Genomic DNA, 14,530 nt, shown 5'->3' on the forward strand with positions numbered 1-14,530 from the left:
AGGATAAAAATTTGGGGAACTGTTATAAAATCCTTTTTTTCCACCCACAATATAACTTTAGTAGTTGAAGACCAATTGCTTTCGTTTTAAAAAGAAAATAGGAAAATAAATTATATTGATTTTTGTAAATCTTAGGCTGTAGTTACTTAAGCATAGATCTTTCTCTTTAAAAAGTATAGAAGGGAATGGTGTTGGTGCACAGGTTGCCTGGCTCCTGTTATTCCTGCATCCTGTACCACAGAGCCTATATTTCAGTGGAGTCTGGGCTTGAACTTTGCTCATCGTTTCAGCTTTCTACAGGTGCACATCCTGGTTAGCAGTAGGTGATGTCAAATACATTGGTCCTTGACTCCCATATGGGAGAGCTGAGTGGAGTTCCCTGCTCCTGGCTCCAGTCTGGCCCAGTCAATGAATGAGAAATCTGTCTGTTTGCCTTTCAAATAAATAAAGTGAATTTAAAAAAGCTCCCTCATGGGCCCGGCGGTGTGGCCTAGCGGCTAAAGTCCTCACCTTGAAAGCGCCGGGATCCCATATGGGCGCCAGTTCTAATCCCGGCAGCTCCACTTCCCATCCAGCTCTCTGCTTGTGGCCTGGGAAAGCAGTCGAGGATGGCCCAATGCTTTGGGACTCTTCACCCGCGTGGGAGACTCAGGAAGAGTTTCCTGGTTCCCGGCTTCTGATCGGCGCGCACCGGCCCGTTGCGGCTCACTTGGGGAGTGAACCATCGGATGGAGGATCTTCCTCTCTGTCTCTCCTCCTCTCTGTATATCTGGCTTTCCAATAATAATAAAATCTTTAAAAAAAAAAAAAAGCTCCCTCATTAGGTAAGTTGACTCCATTTAAAAAGTGTAGAAGGAAATAATCTCCATCATATTGTAATTATGGATTATGTAGGTTTGTTCTTTGTGACAGTAATTGAGGTAAAATAAGAGTCTAATAAAACCATATGATAAAATATTAATGGACACACCACATGTATTTACATAGTGACTTCTATGAGTGTTTATTGGCATTTAAAGTATATAAATGTTGAAATCTAGTGACACTGCATCCGTTCTGTTGTTTTTCTAAAAGGCTCATATTGTCCTTTCTGTAAAATGACTCTCCTGCTAGCTACTCAAGTTTTTGCTTGTCTTTTAGATTAGAAAAATTGCCCACTGCCACCTGGTGGCAGGTTGTCCTGATCAAGAATGACAAGTAGAACAGAAAGTCACTGGGCAAAATTTTCAGTACAAATACAGAGAAATAAGATCATGAACACATATTCCCTCATTGTGACCTCTAATCCATCATGCCTGGAGCGAAGTTTATTTTTTATTCAATTTGTTCTCTTCAAGTAGGTATTACTTTTTAAAATTTTATTTATTTATTTATCTGGAAAAGCAGACTTACAAAGAGAGACAAAGTAAGATCTTCCATCCTTTGATTTACTCCCCAAATGGCCAAAATGGTCAGAGCTGAACTGATCCAAAGCCAGGAGCCAGGAGCTTCTCCCAGGTTTGTCACACAAGTGCAGGATCCTAAGGCTTTGGGCCATTCTCTATTTCTTTCCCAGACACAAGCAAAGAGCTGGATGGGGAGTGGATAGCTGGGATTGCCATTCGTAAGTGAAGGATTATCCAGTCGAACCAAGGTGCTGGCCCGTAGTTATTTAGGTATTCTTTTTTGATCATGAGTATACTCACACAAATATTTTACTTAAACTCAGAACAAGGCTGAGTCATTATTTTCTCTGACAAGGGAGAAAACCTAAAAACAGAATCAAGGCACAGAGAGGTTAAAATAATTCTCAATAAGGGCCGGGCGGCGCGGCATAGTGGCTAAAGTCCCCGCCTTGAATGTGCCGGGATCCAATATTGGCGCCGGTTCCGATCCCAGCAGCTCCACTTCCTATCCAGCTCCCTGCTTGTGGACTGGGAAAACAGTCGAGGATGGCCCAAAGCTTTGGGACCCTGCACCCGCGTGGGAGACCTACCGGGAAGAGGTTCCTGGTTCCCAGCATCGGATCCGCGCAGCACCAGCCATTGCGGTCACTTGGGGAGTGAATTATTGGACGGAAGACCTTCCTCTCTGTCTCTCCTCCTCTGTATATCTGACTTTGTAATAAAAATAAATAAATCTTTAAGAAAAACCAAAAAAATAATTTAAAAAAATTCTCAGTGAGATGCTATAGCGCTTACTTTTTTTCTGCTCTATCTTCTGGTGTGGTTTGGGTATACATCGCTTTGATCGTTTAGATATGGAATTCTGGTATTATGTTCCTATCTACTTCATGGCTCAATTGTAATCACTTTTTTCCTGTTGCTTTGTGATTTTTCTTGTATTTATTATGTCTAAAATTTCATGTCTTGATTTTTACAACATGTAGGTTTTTATAGCATATTTTAAATCAACCTTCTTGTCTTTTCGTACTTAAATAACTTGTGAAGTGGTTTGCAGGTATCTTATTGTAAAACTTCAAACTATACAGAAGAACTCAGCATATAAAATCAAAAATGTTATTGCAAGAGTCATTCTTCATTAACCTCTGGAGAAGTAAGCACAGAATTTTTGGTTGCTGGTTTTTAAAGTATCAGTAGGATTATATTGTGATACTTTTCCAGTTTGCATTTTTGATACAGCAGTGCTTTACAGATCATACTGTACTGATACAACAGGATTTGTACACAATAGACACAGGAGAATGTTTGCAAAATAGATGTTAGACGTAAGTCACATTGCTTTCATCCCAAATGGGCATTATATTTTTTGTTCTGTTTTTACCTAACTCAAGCATTTCTTTCTCTAAGGTCATCCTGGATTTCTTCTCTTTCTTGGTTATTATTAACCAGGATGTCTTTCATAGCATGATAAAGCATTGCAATAAAGATTGTTTTTTCTAAATTTTGATGATAAAATGCATTTGTGTATTGTGTGGGATTTTCAGATGTAAATACTAAATGTTAGGTTATTCATAGTTCTCATGTGTATATTTATAATTTCTGAATATTAACCTGGTTCAGATTCACCTGGGGGCTTATCACAACTCAGATTGCTGGTCCGTTTCTTTCCAGAGATTTTACTTGAGGAGGGCAAGAGAAGGTAGAAGAATATCTCTTTCTATCTAGTTTTTTGATGTTCCTAGTTTAGGGTCTATACTTTGAGGATCACTGAGTCATATGACATTTTCATGAGGAGGTTTGAAAATGAACAGACAGGCCTGAGGTGTTGGTATTATTCTAGAGTGGCACAAGTAGGGAATATTCAAAGGTAGCACGGATGACAATGACAGTATTGCCAGTAGCTCAAACCACAGGATAAGGAAAAAATTTCACATGTGCAAAAGGTGGACCGAGCTGTTTTTTACCCATTAGTTTCTACAGCAGTACTGGCTCTGGAGATTGCAATCTACAGCAACTGCATCATCTTTGAATGTGAAGAATGGCAGTTTAACGCCACTGCATTCAGAAAACATTTTTGTTTTAATTTATATTCTTCACTTCCTGGTAGGAGCTCAGCCAAGTAAAATTCCAGGTATTCAGTGAGTTGATACATTCTGTTAAATATTTATATCCATTTCGTCACTAAAATGGAATCAGTATTGGCATGATTTGCCTGGAAAAGCAATTGCAACGGTCTATTAAGCGAAATCCAAAGTTGTTGAGACATAAAAAGATTTTTAAATGTTATAGAGTTCCTACATAAATGTAATAACATTGATTTATCTTTTATCATTAGATTTACAAGAGGTAATACATCATTTACAGACCTGATTTTCCAAAAAAGAAATATAGTATATGTGCATATATTTATAGAGTATTTATTCTTGAGAATAATGAGAAGTAGGACATATAATTTTAAAATTTTAATTCACTCAATAAATTCTGATTCTTTTTTTTAAAGATTTATTTATTTTTATTGGAAAGGCGGATACAGAGAGAGGAGGAGACAGAGAGAAAGATCTTCCATCCGATGATTCACTTTCCAAGTGAGCGCAATGGCCGGTACCGTACCAATCCGAAGCCAGGAGCCAGGAGCTCTTCCAGGTCTCCAGCATGGGTTCAGGGTCCCAAGGCTTTGGGCTGCCCTAGATTGCTTTCCCAGGCCACAAACAGGGAGCTAACCAGCACCCATATGGGATCCCAGCGCATACAAGGCAAGGACTTTAACCACTATGCTACCGCACCGGGCCCTAAATTGTAATTCTTGTAAAGGTTTATGTATTTATGTTTGATCAAAACATGTAATATTCATGTGTAATCCATACACTTTGAATCTGAAAAATACCTTGTGTTGATCAATATATCTGAAACATTATATTTTCTTACTTGAAATATTTGTGTTATGGAGTGCAGCCAGTGATTGCCCCTTCACCTCTCCTTTTATACTCTTCCCCCCACATCCTAAATCGGCCGGGATGTTGGATGCAGATGAGTCCAATTAGCCGTTTTAGCTACAAGCCCAGTTCCTGTTCCTGCTCATCCCAATGAGCGCCAATTAACTCCTTGACTCACAACACTTAGGTATTCGCTCCTGCCCACCTGTGACTCACCTATCACCTGAGAAGAGATGGTATTGCTGTGTTGTGTAACTGCTGCCCTCACAAGCCCCTTTAAAAGGCCTGTGAAGCTGGGGCTCACTCTCTCTCTCTTTCTGGTCAGGTGTTTCGTTACTCTGGCATCTTGACTCTTTGCTGATCCAGGACAGGTAATCCCCTGAGCATGGTCCCTGTGTATGGCTTTGATTGGACTTGTGATCTGTTATTTTAGTATGTTCTGTTGTCTCCAAGCTTGGTTAAAAAAGACTCCTTAATAAAACCTTAGCTATATCTGGTGTGATCTTGGTCGCACCCCGTGACAGCTGTTTCTGGAATTAAAGCAAGGCTAGAATATTTTAACTATTAGCTATCACTAGATATGCATGTATCCATGAAATGTTTATGGTTTTAAATTGTATTTACTTAAATTTTAAAAAGGAATATTAAAATGATATAGTATATAGTATTTTTGACTTTCTTTTGTCCTTGACCATATATTTAACTTTTGTGTAGTATTCTATTTTATCTTATAGCTAAACTTATGCATCTGTTTTGCTATGATATATCTCTAATTGAGCATTAAAATATGCCCCAATATTTTACTGAATAACATCTTTTATAAATTAGCATTTTTAAAAAATGTATTTTTGTGGAAGAGGGACAGTAGAGGAGAGAAGGGGTTCTATATGTTGGTTCACTCTCCAAGTAGCTCCAAAGGCTTGCACTGGGCCAGGCTGGCACAAGTTGCTAGGAATTCCATCCAGGTCTCCCATGTTGACAGCAAGGACCCCAAGTACTTGAGTCATCCAGTTTCCCTACTTCTCAGGGACATTAATAAGAAACTGAATTGGAAGTGGAGCAGCTATAACTTGAATCTACATGTGATATGAGATGCTGGTTTCTCAGGCAGTGACAACCTGATGTACCACATTGCTGGCCTCATACTATTGTTTATTGAATACTTCATCTATTCACTTCTAATTTGTATGTTGGATATCAATTTTGCCCTTGGCATTGCACCAGTATGATAGTCATTAATGTGGTCAAGCAAATGCTTTCTATCTTTTGGGAAATGATTGAACTTTCTGTTCTCTTTGCAGTTAGGTCCGATTGGTGCAATTTATTTGTCAATGGGTACAATACTAAGTAAAAGTTTTGAACAGAGGTTCTGGAAATCAGAACATTTTTCCATCCTGGCTTGGTAATCTTGGAGCATGAGCATAGAAACTCCTTCAGTGAGCACACATGGAGCAGAGTTTAGTAAACATGCAGGTGAGAGAGAGAGAAAAAAAAAGAATTCTGTTGTCCTAAACTTCTAAGGCTTTTGGAGTTTTGGAATTTTCATTGCCCCAACATGACCTGTATTATCATAACTAATAAAGTGAAAGAGATACGAGGGTGGTCTTGTTGCACAGGGAGTTAAACCGCCACTTGCAATGCCTGCATTGCTTATTGAGAGCCAGTTGAATTCTAGACAATCCGGTTCTGCTGATGCTGCTAGGAAAGCATTCGGTGATGTGCCAAGTATCTAGAACCCTGCTACTCTCGTGAAAGATCTGGATAAAGTTTTGAGTGCCTGGTTTTGGCTTGACCTGAACCTAGCTATGTTGAGAGTGAACGAATGGTTGGAAGAAACCACTGTTTTTCTCGGTCTCTGTCACTCTGACTTTCAAGTAAATAAAAAAATCTTTAAAAGGTAAAGGGTAGGTAAGGGTAAAGCATGATAATTTATCATTTGATCATTAATAAAATGGCAGGCAGATGCTTTAAATTTTTAGAATGTATTTAATTTTAATGTCTCCTTTGTTTCTGTTCTTCTCCCAACTTCCAGTCACTCTTAGTGTACTCATATTCCCCCAAATTCATCATCTATCACAGTATAAAACTATATAATGGAATACTTATTCTTGTAGATAATAAGAATTAGAACATTAACTTGTTAGATAAATTATAATTCTTATGAAGATTTCTATATTTTATTTTGATTGAACACTTTAATATTGATATATGATCAGTACTTTGATGAATCAAGTTTAGGCTAACTTTTGATAGCTTTAGCTTCCTCTCCTAACCTGTGTTTCTTCCTTCTATTTTGCCTTTTTCTCTCTTGAGGTGTTTATATTTTTAAAGATGATACTTGGAAACATCAGTGTTTCACATAAGTCTATAATGGTGATCACTGGTGAGAAAAGTTCTATGCTACTTTACATAAAATCACATTGATTCCCACCAATTTGATGTGCATTTTAGACTAGCTTTGGCATTACAGATTTATAATTCCAGGTTAAGATTGTTCACATTCACTAAGTTGTGTATGTTCAATTTGAGAATGATAAGGTTAACAGGGTGAAGAGAAGAGGTGGAGGTGGTGCTGTGAAGACACTTCCTGGGCAGGACTAGATAGTTACTTTTGACATATTCTCTTTGTGGATTACAGTTTTTATATTAATAAAGCTGTTCTACACATTCAAACTCATAGTACAATGTCATGGTTCCTTAATAATGTGGGTGGTAGAAGAAAGTAATTAATGTCTAGAGAACTACATTTAAGTTATTCACACTTTAATATGGAGTACATGCATTCTATGATTGAGATATTTGCCTGCTAATGCCTAGGAGGTGTTGGATGAGGCAGCGGACAGGTGGGGGGCATGAGGAGCAGAGCCCACACTGGTAGCCTTGCAGCTTTGATTTTGACAGTGAGGGCACATAACTCTCAGACAGAACCCTAGGGGTGGAAGGGATGTGTAGTGTGTACCAGACTCTTTTATGTATTTTGCTGTGAGTTGCAGGTATTCTGACAGGAGTCATCTTTCGTGTCAAAGGTTTTCCTATATTGGCAGTCATCAAAGTATCTGATGTTAGAATACTGTCTTGCCAAGCTTCTTTCTCCTTTAAAAAAATGCCTGTTGATTGGTTAATTAATTTACACATTTTTCTTTTTAGGTGGTTCTTTGGAGCAATCAAAAGAGCAGATGCAGAGAAACAACTAAAATATTCAGGAAATCAGACGGGTGCCTTTCTAATCAGAGAAAGTGAAAGTCAGGAGGGAGACTTCTCCCTTTCAGGTATGGGCATTGTATTATTTTTCAATTTGAGAGTCTGCAATCATGAACTTGCGATATAAGCATTTGTACGTTAATTTTAAATTTACCTCATTTCTTTTCTGACACTAGCACCAAAATTAGACTACTGAATTCTTCAGAAATACAAAAATTACCAGAAATTTCTATCTCTAGCTAGAAGTCTCTATAAACAATGTAAAAAATATTTGTTCTGGTATGAAACGAGAAACATAGGTACACGGCTATATTTTCTCAGTTTCACAATAACTAGGATTACTACAGAAAAATGAAAAATGAGAAACAGTAACACTGTAAGGTTGAGCTTGCCACATACACACATTTTTTTCTATTTTTGATTTCACTTGTCTTTGGAAAATAAGAAGTGCATTAAACACAGCATGCTAATGCATCGAATTAAACCTGTGACATGTACAATTTGGTAAGATGTTGTTTTTCAGTTAAAGGCTAAGTATGTGTGTACATTACCCTAGAAACAAAAGAAACACTAGGAACTGGCAAACTTCTTTAAGAACTATCTTTTGCAACAAAATAAATGCATCTGTAGATCATTTCACATTCTTTAGTGAAATAAGCCAGACCACCCCCAAATATATATAATATTTTTTCTCTAATTGGCTGTAGCTAACATATATATATATACTTAATATGTGTGCAAAAATATATGTAAAAAAAATATATATATATGAGAGAGAGAGAATATTGAGCTAAATGGTCATCTTGTGATCTGATTGTTGTCTTAACCCTTGTCTATAGCCTAGCAGAACAGTGCTCTATTTACCTTTTGCTTAGAGAGCTTTATGTGATTTTGAATATCGTTCCAATGTTAGTATATGTGCTGCCGAAGCGAGCATGTGATTTTGAATATAAAATGAAAGTATGTTATCACAAAAAATTAAGAGGGACTGACTCAGTAGCATGGTACCCTGATCCCTACCTGTGGTGCCAGCACTCAATATGGACTCTGGTTCAAGTCCCAGATACTTCAGTTCAGATCTGGCTCCCTACTAACAGCCTGGAAACAGTAGAGGATGGCTCAAGTCATTGAGGTCTTACAATCCTGTGGGAAACCTGGAAGAAGCTTCTGGCTCCCAGCTTTAAACCAGCCTAGTCCTGGCCATTGCAGTTATCTGATGGAGAGTAAGCCAGCAGATGGAAGATCTTTCTGTCCCTCTCTCTCCTTCTGTTTATCCCTCTTTCTCTCTTCCCGTCTCTCTAACTCTGACTTACAAGTGAATTAAATAAATCTTTTTTTTAAAGATTTATTTATTTTTATTACAATGTCAGATATACAGAGGAGGAGAGATAGAGGGGAAGATCTTCCATCCTATGTTTCACTCCCCAAGTGAGCCGCAATGGCTGGTGCTACACTGATCGGAAGCCGGGAACCAGGAACCTCTTCTGGGTCTCCCACGTGGGTGCAGGGTCCCAAAGCATTGGGCCGTCCTCAACTGCTTTCCCAGGCCACAAGCAGGGAGCTGGATGGGAAGTGGAGCTGCTGGGATTAGAACTGGCACCCATATGAGATCCAGGCACGTTCAAGGCAAGGACTTTAGCCACTAGGCCACGCCGCCCGGCCCAAATTAAATCAATCTTAAAAATAATAAAAAGAAAAAAGGAGAGGAAGGATAGAGATTGGAGATTATCATTGTATTCTTAGAGTCATGTCTATCAAATTCATGAAATCTATTCTACATTAATAAAAAAATAATAATAAGAGTTACAGGGGATCACAGGTATGCCTTTGCTTTCAGAAATCTGTGTTTTTATGTATTTGTTACAGCATTACAAAATGACATTTTTTAAAGACTGATTTATTGAAAGGAGGAAATATAAATAGAGAGAGGGAGAGTCAATGAGAATGTTCCATTTTCTTGTTAACTTTTCAAATAGCCATAACAGCTGGAGCTGAGCCAGCCAAAGTCAGGAGTCAGAAGCTTCTTGCAGGTCTACCATGTGGATGTGGAGGCCCAAATTCTTGGGCTATCCTCTACTGCTTTCCAGGTGTAGGGAGCTGGATTGAAAGTGAACCAAATACCCATATAGGATACTGGCACTGACGACAGTGGTTTTACACGATATGCCACAGGACTGGCCCTAAAATGGACTTTCTTAAACACTTTTCACCAGTTTCTTTATAGGTGTGATACTCCTTGCCCTGTTCTGATCTCTGTATTGTTGGTGCCTGATGTTTATCAACCCCTTGAGCATGTGCTCTATTTTTCAAAAGGATGTAAGCCTTATGGGATTATTACTGTTGTCATGCAATAGATAATACCAGTCTACTTCATTATGACTGCCCAGCTCTTTCAGCCAAACATCTTAGTAGCTTTTATGGCACAACACTGAAGCAAGTCCTGAGCCTACTTGCCCTGATAGCTTTTTAAAATTTTTATTTATTTATTGAATGGCAGAGAGAGTGATAGATCCTCCATCTGCTGATTTACTCCCCAAATGGCTGCAAAGGCTGGAGATGAGCCCGTCTGAAGCCAAGAGCTTCTTTCAGATTTCTCACATGAGTGCAGGGATCTAAAGAATTGGGCCAGCCTCCACTGTGTTCCTGTGCATAGGCAAGGAGCTGAATCGAAAGTAGAGAAGACATGGCTTAAACCAGGAGCCCAAGTGGGATATTGGTGCCAAAGGTGGAAACTTAAATGACCGCGCTGCCCCCCCAGGCATTTAATTTTTTTTATCTTATAGTTTCCTGTGAACATTTTTGTATGTTCTTGAATATTCTTCTACACTATTATTTTTAGAAGCCTCATAGCTTTCCTTTGAATGTGTATGGTATCCTATATTTGACTACTTCTGTATTTTATACATTTTCAATATTCACAGTTAAAATGTGATACAATGAAATGCTTTATACACAAATAAAGATTTCTGTGAGATTATTAGATTTGGGGAAAGAAAACTGAATTTTTTGAGATTCCTATACTAAGTAATAAGAGTTCTAAAACAATTTTGTGTTTAAAGGCACCCATGCTTGTTTACTCAGCCAATATTTATGTATCAAGTTAGGTGTTAGTTAGTTAGCGAAAAGCTAGATTAAATGTTTTGGATTAATTTAAAAACTATTTCTGTGAGGAAAACAAACTGTAGGTAAAATTACGTGAGTCATAGCTTTGAATACTGCTCAGCTTACAGTCACTGTTGTAAGCACTAAGTAGAATATGATGGAACAAAAACAGCTTTGCAGGCTTAGAACAAAATCACCAGGATATTGGCTGATATGTGCTGTGAATACTCTAGAGCTTGCTTATGGATGTTAGGAAGCTTTTAGGTCTTGCGTGGAGACTAGCATATGATTATAGACTCCTTTTCAATGAAGTCAAATAATTTAGAGTCTTTCAAACAAATTATCTGATTGCTGTGTATTCACTGGGGGACAAAGCAAATGCATCCTGTTATGTTCCAGTGAAAGGAACATTTTCTTATTAGCCAGAGAGAAGGCTATACAGGAGAAAAATGAAAAGAAAAAGTTCTTTGATTTATCTACATTAAAACAAACAATCAATTGCTGGCTGTTGATTATCACTAAGGATCTTCAAATATAACAGTCGTAGATTTATGTTGTAGTGCAAGTGTCTCTAATCAGTCAGAATTGATGGTTCTCAATTTTGCTGACTGCTGTGCTGTGAAAAAAAAGGCAAATAATATCCCCTTTCGATCTCTGTCTTTCCCACATGAGTTTTCCTTAGAAGTATTGTCTTTATTCCTTGGGCGATCATGCCTGCAGCTGTCAGGGAAGAACTTCATGATAAAACATGATTTATTGTTGTTGGGGTGGGCTCTGAGGGGGCAGCAGCCGAAGGTTGTGGTGGGCACTAATTGGGTTGTTGTGATCTTTGTGTGGCTGTCGGCTCTTGTGAGATCTGAGTAGATCAGAAAAGAGAGTTAGGGCGTGACATTTCTCATAATGGCAAGACACTAATTAGTTGTGAATTACAGTGGCACTTTTGGATATTACATATTATATGTGGTAGCCAGAGAATCTGTCTTCATTAGATGCATGACAGGTAGTTTCAGTTGCTCTACTGTTATTTGTCATTGATAGTGAATTGTTTTTCTGATGAAAACTGTGAAATTCTGACTGCCTGTCAAATGGTTCAACTATTTTTAAAGATTTATTTATTTATTTATTTGAAGGATAGCTACAAACACACAGAGAGAAACTTTCTTATGCTGGTTCAGTCCCCAAGTGGCTGCAATGACTGGCTGGGGCAAGCTGAAGCCAGGAGCCAGGAACTCCATCTGGGACCCCTGTGAATGACAGGCATCTTAGCACTTGGGCCACTGTCTGTACCTTCCCTGGCACATAAGAAGGAACTGAATCAGAAACAAAGCAGCTGAAATTCCAACTGATGCACATGTGGGAGGCCACCACTGCAGGCAGAGAATTAAACCACTACACCACAGTGCTGGCCCCCATTTGTTTGTTTCAATGAATTAGTTTAAAAAATATTGTTCCTATTAGCATTCATTTTATATTGGATAGCCTATAAGTATATTTTAGTTCTTGAAAGTGCAATTTAAGGAAGGTGCATAGACCTGAGCTCCAGGTAAATTTTTTAGAAGGGAGTATGTATTGCACATTATTATTTCACTTTAGGTGCTACATATAAAAACCTGCAGAGTAGGAGGGGGATTGTCCAATTCATCCTCAGCAAACTTTTTAGAAGAGGTTTATTGCTTGTTTGGAAGGCAAAGAGAATGACAAAAAAGAGAGAGATCTTCTGTCTGCTGGTTCACTCCATCAGTGGCTGCAGCAGCCAGGCTTGGGTCAGCCCTAGGTCAGGAGCCTGAAACTTTATCTGAGTCTCCCTTGCAGGTGCAGGGGCCAAAGCACTTCCACTACTTTCCTACCTAAGAAAGGGAGTTGGATTGGAAGTGAAGCAGCCAGGACATGAGGTGTAGTCCATATGGGATCCTGGCATCCCGAACAGTCTGTTAACCCACTACACCACAATACTGACCCCAGTAAAACTGTTTTTAAGAGTAAATAATAATTAAAGATAGTTGAGAAATGATTGTGTTAAACACATAAGGCAAAAGAGCTCATCAGCAATACTCAGTTGATTCCCCTAGTGTCATGTATAAATAACAGTTCTTTGAACAAACATTTGGAATGGAAATTGTGTACCGAAATTCAACCTAGTTGAGGGGATTAGCATATAAGTGTCTTACTGTGAGATAAGAAGGGGCAGGAGCCAAATCTCTAAACTGAGTTCAGGAATACAGGAGGAGTTGACTTACAAGAGAGGAATGGCAGTCAAGTGAAAAAACCTCAGAGGATGTTTTCAGGTAGACACACAGGTAGCCACTACTTCTTGTATAGCCCTTCTACTGACTTCTATCTGGGTACTTTCTATGAGTACTTTCATTATAGTGAGGGTGGGCATTTGGTGAAATAGTTAAGATGCCACTTGGGAAACCTGCACCTCACCTTGGAGTACCTGTGTTTAAGTTCCAGCTCTGCTTCCAATTCCAGCTTCCTGTTAATGATACCTATCAGGAAACAGATCATGGCTCAAGTACTTCCATCCTCGTGGGAGAACTGGATTGAGTTCCAGTCTCCTGACTTTGAGCCTGATCCAGCCTGACTATTGGAGTCATTTTGAAGATCTCTGTCTCTTTGCCTTTATTTCAAATAGAACAAATAAAAATATTCATTACAGTGAACATGTAGTATATAGGACTGAAGTATATGGGACTTTTATAATAACAGTTTGTGATCCCTGCAAAGTTCTTTGTTGAGAATAGAAGATGTACCTCTCTGGCAATAAAATTTAATTTAATTTTAAAGTAACAATAACATTATGGATCCCAATAAATGTTTTATCCCTCAAAATAACTGATTACCATTATTCAAAGTATTGTGCCATGGGTAGGACTTTGTTTACAAAAAGATTGTTACTTGATATCATATTTATATGATATCCCTTAGCTGGGGAAATTTTTCTTGGTTTGGAGCAGCTTTGATACTTGAAGTACTCAAAATTATCTGAAGCAACTTTCTGAATGATGAATGATTAAGCTAGTGGTACCATAGAGATAGCTTTGGAATATTGCTGCATGCCTTGTAAGTTTATCCTGAAGGGAGTTTAAATTAATAAAGACAATGGTAATTTCCTAAGGAAAGGTGCGTGGCCTCATATTGATTTTACCCTCTCTTGGCCTTGTTTGTATACCTCATGCTAACTTAAACAGTCACAGATTCATTGATTTGTGCACAGTTCTTTCATTGTAGGTGGAAATGAGATTTTGAAACTGAGTGTAAACTTGAGCAGAAGTGTTTGTATTGCTTCTATTTTATGCATCATTTTTAGTTTTATGAAAACAGTAGACACTTAAACACTCTCCTCTTTATGTTGCAGTCTACATGGAACAAAGATAAGCAAGGCCATTGTTGTTTTCTGAAACTTGTAATATCAAGGCTCTTAAAATTATAAATAATTCTCCTATCAGCTATGTTTCAAACTTACGTTGGAAAGACAATCTCACCACCTTGACTGGTCAGCTTTTTTCCCTAGGTAATGGACTTTTATAGAATAGAGACAAAATTGGAAAAGGATCTAACCAGCTAATGTGCCTCTACATTTCTGCCAGGCACAGGGTACAGACCTGTACTGTCTTCACACAGACCACTCAGCTTCCATGATTCCCAGACTTGCAGCATCTGTTGATCCACTCTGATATAACACCATCTCAGTGGTGAAAGGCTCTGTGTTTCGTTATCAGCCCCCTGATCCATCCATTCTTCATGTAAAATCAATATGGACGTTGTGGCCACTAGAGTTTTTCAGTGACTTTACTACTATGTACCATGGATGTTAATACAATTGTACGTTTCAAGGAGGGGCATGTTATTAAGTGTCTGGAAAAATGCTCCTTGAATTTATTACGTAATGAAACTTTTGTGGATTCTAGG

General features: G+C 38.3%; 1 protein-coding gene across 2 annotated transcripts in view; it reads left to right on the forward strand.

The window, feature by feature from the left end:
* FRK (fyn related Src family tyrosine kinase) overlaps positions 1-14,530 on the forward strand; it is a 101,670-nt gene that overhangs the window by 45,296 nt on the left and 41,844 nt on the right. For both annotated transcript variants that reach the window (XM_058671315.1, XM_004580308.2), the window contains exon 2: positions 7,463-7,584. In XM_058671315.1, coding sequence (XP_058527298.1) covers positions 7,463-7,584 — 122 coding nt within the window. The remainder of the gene's footprint in view (positions 1-7,462; positions 7,585-14,530) is intronic.

Source organism: Ochotona princeps, chromosome 1 (genome assembly GCF_030435755.1).
Source record: "Ochotona princeps isolate mOchPri1 chromosome 1, mOchPri1.hap1, whole genome shotgun sequence".
Lineage (NCBI taxonomy): Eukaryota > Metazoa > Chordata > Mammalia > Lagomorpha > Ochotonidae > Ochotona > Ochotona princeps.